Source organism: Diceros bicornis, chromosome 6 (genome assembly GCF_020826845.1).
Source record: "Diceros bicornis minor isolate mBicDic1 chromosome 6, mDicBic1.mat.cur, whole genome shotgun sequence".
In the NCBI taxonomy this organism is placed as follows: domain Eukaryota; kingdom Metazoa; phylum Chordata; class Mammalia; order Perissodactyla; family Rhinocerotidae; genus Diceros; species Diceros bicornis.
Window position 1 is genome coordinate 13,105,123 of NC_080745.1, and position 10,722 is coordinate 13,115,844.

General features: G+C 52.9%; 1 protein-coding gene across 1 annotated transcript; it reads left to right on the forward strand.

The window, feature by feature from the left end:
* The first annotated feature begins 5,801 nt into the window (after positions 1–5,801).
* C6H10orf71 (chromosome 6 C10orf71 homolog) lies at positions 5,802–10,112 on the forward strand. The gene has a single exon (XM_058542647.1). It carries the CDS (start codon positions 5,802–5,804, stop codon positions 10,110–10,112), a length of 4,311 nt encoding a protein of 1,436 aa, XP_058398630.1.
* Positions 10,113–10,722: the final 610 nt, after the last annotated feature.

Genomic DNA, 10,722 nt, shown 5'->3' on the forward strand with positions numbered 1-10,722 from the left:
TCCCTTCCTGGGTTCAAGGCATTTTCTTTCTAGTTGAGGAGAGAAAGAAGCAATCTTCCATTCCTAAAACATATAGTATATAATCTATGAAAAAGGTAAACCCAGCGTGCCCTGGGGACGTGAAGGAGAGCCTGGCAGTCAGGGATGGGGCCAACATACGGTGGGAGACACAAAACGCCTCCATGCATCTCCAAAGAAATGCACTCCACAAGTTTGAGTTATTATGATTATTGATATTGTTAATAAACTACCATGGACTAGATTAATCCAGGAGCTATGAGATGAGCGGGGTCTCATGGAAGCCCCAATGCTCTGCATTTAAAATTTGCATAGTGGATTTATTTTAATTAGTTTACACTTCATTTTCAGCACTCTTAAAATTCTCCTGAGTGGCTTTTTCGCTCTTTTCCCTGTCAAAATAGATACTCCAGCCTCCTGCCAACAATAAATCGAACACTGTGCTACTACTTGCTGAGTAGATTCAAGGTCGGCCGCTCCAGTTCTCTTTACTGCAAAGCCCGCATTATTAATTCACATGAGAAAGGGCCTTTGGTCAGATTTAATAGCAAAAAATAACTCACAACTGGGCCAATCATATTAGAAATCCCAAAGGCGGGCCGGCCCCCTGGCTTAGCGGTTAAGCGCACACACTGCACTACTGGCGGCCCGGGTTCAGATCCCGGGCGCGCACCGACGCACCGCTTCTCTGGCCATGCTGAGGCCGCATCCCACACACAGCAACTAGAAGGATGTGCAACTGTGACATACAACTATCTACTGGGGCTTTGGGGGAAAAAAAAAGGAGGAGGATTGGCAATAGGTGTTAGCTCAGAGCCGGTCTTCCTCAGCAAAAAGAAGAGGATTAGCACGGATGTTAGCTCAGGGCTGATCTTCCTCACACACTCACACAAAAAAAGAAATCCCAAAGGCTTAAAACAGGTTCCTAAGGATTTCTTGGACCAGAGACAAATTAATGAATATTGGAAGGGATATAAATGGACTCTATATTGGTTTTCACCAAAAATGCCTATGTTTGGAATTTTGTTAAGTGTGGACTAAAAAATATTTGAAAGTATCACGGACATTTAAAGACATCTTTGCACCAAACATATGCTTGGCCTTTTGGGTTCCACTGAAATTATTTTTCTTCTTCTTTCTAGATGGGCAGTTATGACAGCAAACATAAGTGTGAGAAGAAGTTTTGAAACTACAGATCCTAAAACCCAGCAAGACAGGCACCCGCAGCCCACACTGCTGTAACAGGTATGGAACCACTCAAGAGCCCACGTCTGGAAACACATCCGGTTGTCAGCCACCACGCTGAAGGCTCCCACTGGGTAGTGTGGGACTGGGGTGGGAGTGGGAGGATGAGGCCAACTCTAGGACAGTCCCATCTGAAGCCGGGTAAATCAAAGCAGAACAGAAGAAATTATCTGAATGAAGCTAGCAAAGGGGAAGTCTCTCTTTTTCCTAAGGCAGAAGGAATGTGGTGATTTTCTGAATATCAGCGAACATCTTTCCTTACTGTTAGGAATCACGACGGAAATCCAAGATCAGTTAGGGTTCTTTGGCCACACACAACAGAAACAGAAACTGGACAAATGAAGCAGGAATGGATACATATTAAGAGGAAGTTGGAGCCCTTGTAGATTCAAGGTGAGGCTGACGTTCCAGGCTGGGAAAGGACGAACAGAGACCTCTGCCTCTGGAAAGGTGTCCGAGCAGCTTTCCATCCTTGCATCGCTCCAGGAGAAAAAGGACAACGGGCCTGCCTGGGTCTCACGTCTGCACTTGGTCCAGGGAGGTCTCAGAAGGCACCTTGACTTTCAGCTCCGCCAAGACTGAACACCACAGGGAGGGGAAATTCCCCAAAAGTATCAAGTGTTTTTTCTTAGAGAAGGGGGAGAGAAACTGAGTGTTCCAATAAAATAACAAATATCTGCTAATAATAAAGGGTATTTAATTGGCTGGGGGGGGCGCTGTTTACTTAACTCTAAGATTCTAAATTTAGATCTCCAACTCTCCTATTTTCACCTTAATGTGGAAATGTAGAAACCCCAGGATCACTGAGATCAGCCAGTGCCAAGATCGAAGCCCCAGCACTCAGGACTCCAGAAGACTCCCTGACTATACAGGTAGGACTTCAAGAACCTGATATCGAAAGAACCAGGACATCGAAAACCTGATATCTTGATGACCATGGCCAAAGCCACTAAAGTCCCCGACCCCACCCCAATCACACAAATTCCAGAGGGGGTGGTTCTGGCACAGGCTCACAGCTCAGCAGTACCATCGAGGACCAAGGAACGTTCTTCTGTCCACCCTGCCATTCTCAGCAAATTGGCCTTTAGTCACCATTGCTTGTCCCTCAAGGTCACAAAGTGAATGCCTCAGTATCATGAGTTGAATTGTATGCCTGCAAAATTCATATGTTGAAGTCCTAACCCCCAGGACCTCAGAACCTCAGAATGTGATCTTATTTGGAAATAGGGTCGTTGCAGGTGTAATTAGTTAAGATGAGGTCATTAGGGTGGGCTCTAATCCAATAGGACTGGTGTCCTTCTAAAAAGGGAAAGTTTGGACACAGAGACATGCACAGAGGAAAGAGACACAAAGAGAAGATATCCATCTACAAGTCAAAGAGAGAGGCCTGGAACAGACCCTTCCGTCACCGCCCTCAGAAGGAACCCACCCTGCCAACACCTCGATTTGGGACTTCCAGCCTCCAGAACTGTGAGATAATCAATTTCTCTTATTTAAGCCATCAGTTTGTGGTACTTTGTTACAGCAGCCCCAGCAAACAGTTACACTCAGTTTCAGTCTTCGTGTCTGCATTCAAAACGGGAGGAAAGGGCACCAACAGAGTGGAGACAGTAGGGATGGTTCCTCTGATCAGAAAGGCAAGAAGTTCCCTGGACATCCAAATGTCACCATCTCTATGACCAGAACCGTGTCGCATGGCCACGCTAGCTGCGTGGGAGACTGAGAACGTGAGCACTTAGAGAGGCAGTGGTGAAGGAGAAGGGAGTGCAGAAGGACAGAGGTTGGCCAGCAGGGTCTGAGGCTGACGGTCCCCCTTTTGTGCAGCCATCCAGAAGGCATGTACTGTGCTTTCTGGGGAGCAAGCAGCCTGAGTTTCAAGGCAGAGCTGAAGAGCCTGTAAATAGAGGACATAAACCACAGAGGGGGCAGTGGTTCTTCATTTGCTAGAACTCAGGGTCCTTTTCTGCCTCCAGCAGCCCCAGCTCAGGTCTTTCATTCATAAAACCAAGTCGGCCTGCCAATGAATCAGCACTGGAACTCACCTGAGTGCTGTGGTCAAGAGACAGGAAACACAACCCCAAGGAGGCTGGGCTCCAAAGGACAAACAACAAGCCTGCTAGCACAGCAGCATCAGTCCTGTGTGGGAGCCTCGTGCGTGCACTGTCCCACACGTGGAGACGGGGTAGGATCTGGAACTCCCGACGTGCGCCCAACCTCCCTGACGGGAGCACCTTCATCTTCCATCTCCGAAGCCCTGACAGTGTTATCGCTGTGGCCAGCCAAGCAAGGAAGGAAGAGTACAACCTTGCCAGCCCCTGCTGCTGGTGTGAACGGGGCCACTGTGTGACAGTGTTTCATCTGTCAGCTGAGGACGCACGGCACCCTGCTGGAGTCGCACCACTGGGCCACTCTAGGGTCAATACTTGCTATTTTATCCAACTTTTCACATACTTATTTACTTATCCCCTGCCCCAGGCCAGGCTTGTTCTAGGCATTGGAGGTATGTATCCCAGTCATAGTGGTTAGGGTCCCAGCAGGAAGCAGCATCCTCAGACAGGATCCAGAAGAGAATGCAATGTATCACCTATACCCATTAGGATAGCTACTATCAAAAACAAACAACAACAACAAAAAAAAAAAAAACAGAAAATAACAAGTGCTGGCGAGGATGTGGAGAAATTAGAACACTTGTGCATTGTTGATGGGAATGCAAAATGGTGCACCTGCTGTGGAAAACAGTATGGTGGCTCCTCAAAAACTTAAAAAGAAAACTACTATATGATCCAGTAATTCCATCTGTGGGTATGTGCCCAAAAGAATTGAAAGCAGGATCTTGAAGAGATATTTGGACACCCATGCTCGTAGCAGCATTATTGACAATAGCCAAGACATGGAAGCAACCCAAGTGTTTATCACCAGATGAGTGGATAAACAAAATGTGGTACATACACACAATGGAATATTATTCATCCTTAAAAAGGAAGGAAATTCTGACACGTGCTACAACCTGGATGATCCTCAAGGACTATATGCTAAGTGAAGAAGTCAGTCACAAAAAGACAAATACTGTATGATTCCATTCATATGAGGTACCCAGAGTAGGCAAATTCATACAGACAGAAAGTAGAATGGCAGTTGCCAGGGGCTGGGGAGAGGGGAGGAAATGGGGCGCTAGTGTTTAATGGGTACAGAGTTTCAGTTTGGGAAGATGAAAAAGTTCTGCACATGGATGGTGGTGATGGTTGCACCACAATATGAATGTACTTAACACTACTGAACTGTACACTTAAATGGTTAAGTTGATTAATTTTATGTCATGTGTATTTCATCATGATTTTCAAAAAAAGGAAGAAGAAGAGAAGGTAAGGAAGGGGATATAACAGAAGTGTAGGCAGAATTAGGGAGACCCCAGGATGTGGAATTAATCAGGAAGAGTGGCAGGCATCCTCCCCACAGACCCAGACCACGGGGAGCAGTGTTGCTGGGCTCCGTGAGTCAGGGCCCAGGGGAGGGGCCAGGACCCCACACGACAGCCAGGAGCAGGGAGGGGGGAGGAATGCCAGGGATGCTGGCTCCCCTCCCTCCAGCCTCCTACCAGCACCTCCCGTTGGCCACACCCATAGGGAAGTCAGAGAGTGAAGGATCGCAGGCTATGCAGGCACTTGGGGGCTGTGCCCTGTTGGGGTGGCTCTGGAACAAGGGCAATCAGTGAACAGACAGCCTAGTAGATCCTGAGCTCCTGACTCTTACAGTCTAATGAGGGGATAGGCAACAAAGAAGTAAATTTAATTTAAATTGTGCTCAGTACCACAAAGAAAATAGAGCGGCCCGTGTGAGAGAGTGTGAGGAGGAGACACTCCATGGGAGGTCAGGGAAGGTCTCTGCAAAAATGACACATCTGAACTGTGGGCACTGTGTTAGTCAGGGTTCTCCAGGCGAACAGAACCAATAGGAAGTGTACATATAGAAAGAGATTTATTTTAAGGAACTGGCTCACGCAATTGTGGGAGCTGGCAAGTCCGACATCTGTCTGCATGGCAAGCTGGAGGCCCAGGGAGGAGCTGATGTTGCAGCTCTAACCCAAAGACTGGAGGCAGAATTTCCTCTTCCCTCAGGGATCTCAGTCTTTTGGATGCAGCCACCCATGTTATCGAGGATAACGTGCTTTACTTAAAGTCTATTGATTTAAGTGTTAAGGACATGTAAAAAATACCTTCCTAGCAACATCTAGACTGGCATTTAACCAAAAACTGGGCACCAGGGCCCAGCCAAGTTGACACATAAAATGAACCATCACAGGCTCCATTGCCCATCTGGACCAGCATGTAGTTCTTGTATGGAGCCACCTAGCTGGATATGCTGTTCATACTCTGCACTTCTTTCTTTTGCAGAGAAAAAAAAAAATCCTACTTAGCAATTGCATCTGGTCAACGAGAAGCTCTAATTTTGTGAGAAGAGCGCTGCATCTAACCCTTCCAGAATCATCATCCCGACGCGCCCACCAGCTGACCGGGGACAGTCTTCCTAGCCAGGTGACGATGCAGGGGAATAAGAAGTGCACGGACGGGTTCAGCGACTCCTCAAGCATCGGCAGCGTGCTGGACGATGCAGATAGGGAGGTGAGCAGCCTCACGGACCGGGCGTTCCGGAGCCTGTGCATCTCGGAGGACACATCCTTCAATGACTCCGACCTGGGCCTGTCCCCAGATACCAGCCGGCAGGTGTTCGGGAATTTTCACCAGGGAATGGTGAGCCACACGCACAGGAAAAGCGGCCTTTGGAGCCAGTTACCGTCTCAAGGCACTGAGCACACGGGCTGGGCAGCCACATTCCAACAGCAGCCCAAGTACGTTCAAGGGGAGGAAAAGTATCCCAAAGGCAGCCCCCCACTGACACCAGCCCACAGGAGACTGGAGGTGCCAGTTTCCGGCCTGAGGAGCAGCAACAAGCCTATTTCTAAAGTGTCATCATTAATTAAATCCTTCGACAAGACCGAGAGCCAACGCTGTGACAGCAGGCCTCCTACCAGCAAGCCCCCGGCTCTCAAAAATCCCCCCAAATTTGCTCCTCTTCCAGAAAGTGGTGTCAACTTCTGCTTCGATTCTGCCTTTTTGACCGTCAGAAGGGTGCCTGCAGAAGTCTCCAGCACCCATCAGAATAGCCACCAGCCTGGCAGGAAGCGTGGAGAGCAGGAGGCCCCCACGAATCCCGAAATGGCCTGTCCTGGCTCCAGCAGCTTCCTCCCAGCACCTGAAAACGCAGCCAACTCGTTTGAGTACAAGTTCCCCTCTCCACCCCACCAACCGGCCAAGGGGGAGCCTGGAAGAGGCAAGGAGTGGGCTCGCAAAGGGACCTTTCTTCACAGTGAAAACAGTGCTTTTGAGTCATGGAATGCCCACCAACCAAGGCTGCCCGAGAGGAAGGACGCTGCTGAGGCTGTCCCAGAAAGCAAAGCTCCCAAGCATTACGAGGACACGCCCTTGTTAAGGGAGCCCCAGGCCCCTGAGCGCAAGGTCTCTCCCTGCCCGGTCCGGGCCAGCTGTGGTCAGGAAGAGAACAGGCTGGCAGCAGCGGCTCTCTCCACAGCTGGATCCTGGGGACCTAGGGATCCAGGAGCCCAGGTATTCACTATGGAGGGAAAAGCTTCCAGCTCCCAGCCTGACCCTCAGCTGAAGCCAACACAGGCCCCATGGAGGAAAGCAAAGATGGGCAAAGGAGGGAAAGAAAGTCTACAAGACGCTTCAGAAGAGAAGAAGCAGACCCATAGGCGAGGCCCAGGCTTGTATACAAAGCACAATCCCCAGGAGCAGTTTCCAGAAAATGATGCATTTGACCTGCCTGTGGAGCCCAGTGAGCATTACAATCCTCCTTTTAACATCAGTAAGCTTCTGACCCCCGTCATACCCACCAAGAACGTCCTGGATTCATCTGACAGCCAGCCGGGGGAGACAGCCTCCTCGCCCCCAGGCCAGCTAAACGGATACCAGGAGAAGGAGCCCAGTGACTGCCAGTCTCGGGACAGCTACAAATCCAGAGCCCCCAGCCTGCTTTTCAACCTCAAGGACGTGCGGAAGCGCGTTAAGAGCACATACAGTCCCTCGCCTCTCATGAAAGGCCTCGATGAGAAAACCAGAGGCAGGCAAGAACCCATGAGCAATGGTGTCACCCTTCCCAATGGGCTTGAGGACAGCCCTCCAAACGAGCTTTCCAAGGAGAGACCAACCGACGCCCCTTCTGTATCGCACATCAGTACCCAGAGGGACCCTAAAGCCGACCCCAGTGCAGCCTCTGCAGACAACTGTCTGACTCTTACTTCACCTCCAGCTATCACCAAAGCCCCCTTCTGTGTCAACGGGGAGGCTGCCGACGGGAACAGCCATGAGAAGGATGATGCTGACGGAGAACCGGAGATGGGTGCCACCAGGTCCAGCTGGTGTCCAGACTCCAGGGAACTGGTGACCAGGGGCCCCAGGAAGCACCTGTCGCTGAAGCTTTGTGGTAAAGAGCCTGAGGTGGGGAAGGCTGCGGAGAAACCCAAGACCCCCAGCCTAGAGAATGAGTTCTTGAGATCTGTCTCTCAGGGGACAGAACCTGAGAGAGAGGGAGGACTTCAGAACCCAAACTTCAACCAGAAATTCTCCCCGGGGCCCCTGTCCCCTGAGGAGGAAGACGTGTTTTATAGCGACAGCCAGTCTGATTTCGTGCCAGGCCTCAAAAGCAAGGCCAAGGCCAGCACCAGCTCTTCGGATCAGTCCTTCGCCTCGTTCGAGGACCAGCAGAAGACGTGGTTCACCGAGAGCCAGTGGGAAGACAGGAGGAACGACCTGAACACGGGCGACAGTCAGAAGGACGCAAAGGAAAGAGTGATGGGGAAAGATGAGCTACAGTACTGTGCCGTGAGTGACGGGCCTGCGTGCGTGGAGGAACACGGCAGGGGGCAGTCGTCGCAAGGAGAAGGGGAGAGTTTGTCTGGAGGTAGACCCAGGAAGGCGTCGAGAGAGGAAGCTAATCTCAGAGGCACTCGGATGGGGGGAAGTAAGGATGCACCCTGTTCACACGCCAAAGACCTCACCCCCTCACCGTCTTCCACTTCAAACAAGCACGTGCTGTTTGCAATTAAAGACAACACCCTCAGGGCCACCCCCGTGATAAAACCTATCATGCTGCCCCTCTTGAGGGCCATGTCCTCAGAGGACTCACTGGGCAGTGGCCACAAAGAGGAGGAATTGCCAAGGCCGGGCTGGGGTGAGGAGGCTGGTCTTTGTGCCCCCAAGAGCCAGGAAATGCCCAGCACCCCGACACCCGCCAGCATGCGGGGCACATACTTGAAGGGTGCGGCCTGCGAGGGCATGGAGGACCACGGGCGGGCGCCCAGCACGGCCAGGTTGGAGACCTCTCGGCCAGCCCCAAAGGGAGTCGTCTCATCTCCTCCACTAGTGGGAGAGGACGAAGGGCAGAACCCACCCCCAGATGCCACATGGAAGGTTGTGTTGAATGATGGCAAGAGCAGTTCTGCAGACCAGGGGAAGCTGGGTGCTCCAAGGTGCATCCCCACCATTGCTTTGCCCGAAGGCAACCTAGAAGACCAGCCACCCCTGCAGCAGCTAGGAACCTGTTGGGAAGACCAGACACAAGATTTCAAAAGTCACTTTTTGTCTACACCCAGAGCAGGACCCCTGGGGAGAAGGTTGGTCCCCGGTGAGATGGCAACTTCCCCCAACACCGGCTCCCTGGAGGAGAACAATGTGTGCTCCCCGGCCGCCAGCAGCATTTGGGATGAGGCTTCCCAGGCTCCCAGCGAACTGGGCCTGCTGCCAGCGGAGCCTCCCCACACCAGCCCCTGGGTCAGCCCCGGCCACACCAGGGTCACCCGCAGGGAGGACCTGACACATGCCCTCACATGGGAGGCCAGCTCTGACCCCCAACTTGAGGCATCAGCAGAAGACCTCAGGACGCTGTCTCCCAGAGGCTCACTGCTGGACGCAGCCACCAGCTCAGCAGGCCTCCCTGAGAAACCCGAGCTCCCTGCTCAGCTGGAGAGGGCGGCCGGCAAGCCACCTGCAGTCCCACCCAAGACAGAGAAGGCCCTGCGGCGGGCAAAGAAGCTGGCAAGCAAGAGGAGAAAGACTGACCAGATGCAGGAAAAGCATGGCGAACCCCGAGAGGAAAGGCCCTACCCGGAGGACTCGGAGCACAGGCCGCCATCCCCTGGAGAGAGGCCTCGACCCAGGTTCCCCATGGTCAGGTCCCTGCCCCCTCCCACGCACCGTCACTCAGTGTCTGCCTTCTCAGAACCAGTCAGGAGGCGGCCTGGGGCGCCCCAGGCCCTCACGGCCCTGCCCCTTTACCCTGCCACCCAGAAGGTTCTCCAAGACCCCCAATCTGGAGAGTATTTTGTCTTCGATTTGCCGCTGCAGGTGAAAATCAAGACTTTCTATGACCCAGAGACGGGCAAATATGTCAAGGTCTCCATCCCATCCTCCAAGGGGGGTTCCCCTGAGCCGCCCCCGCCGGACGCGCTTGCTGCCCCCTACGTGCTGTACCCGGGCTTCCAGCCCCTGCCCGTGACGGCCTTGATGCCACTGCGCTGCTCCTCTCAGCTCTCCGCCCCCACCTTCCTAAAGCAGGGCCCTCGCACCACTGAGGCAGCCAGTCCTGCGCCCCCGAGGGCCGGTGATGCTGGCCTGCAGCAGACCCCTGGGCCTCACAGTGACCCCACCCAGCACTCTGCAGGTCAGCACCCCAGTGCGCCTCCCCAGAGCCCAGGGGAGGAGGGGGGAGATGTTCCAAGCCTGGGCATTATCTCCACGGATGACCTAGAGGACTTTGCCACAGAAGGCATTTCTTGAGACCTACAGCTGACTAACACCCCTCCCCCAATAAACCCAGAAAAGCTTACTTCCCCCTCCCCTAAAACAATCCATCACTTACACACACACACACACACACACACACACACATCAACACATACTTAGCCATTTGAGATCCCTAAAGTCTCAAAGGAAGCGGAGATCCTGAGAAAACCCCACCTGAAGGGCCCCCCAGGGCTCCCTTCTTCAGGAGGGCGCTGCTTGCATGACGCGGTCCCCTCCAAGCCTGTTCCCAGACCCCCGATCCTCTCTACTTCTTTCCTCCTCCCCTCTCCTTCCTCCCTGTGCTCCTCTGGCCCTGCCACCAGGGTGGGTCCACCCTGATTCCTAAGGGCTGTTCTGCTCCAGTGCCCCACCCACTCCTTCTTAAGGGCAGGAGCACACAGTGAGCCAGACCCCCGAGGCCCCAGTAACGGCTGCGCTGCGCTGAGCTGAGCCGAGCCCTGCCCTGCAAGCAGGCGGCCCGGCACAGCCCCTCTAGGTCAGGCGGTACAGAGGACGACTCCACCCTCACAGACACAGCCGCCTTCCCACTCACCTCAGGTGGAAATGGCTGAGGATCAACTCCAGGCAACCTTGCAGAAATGTT

Coding starts and splice junctions, on each gene's coding strand:
- C6H10orf71 (XM_058542647.1), top strand. CDS start 5,802: ATGCAGGGGAATAAGAAGTGCACGGACGGGTTCAGCGACTCCTCAAGC.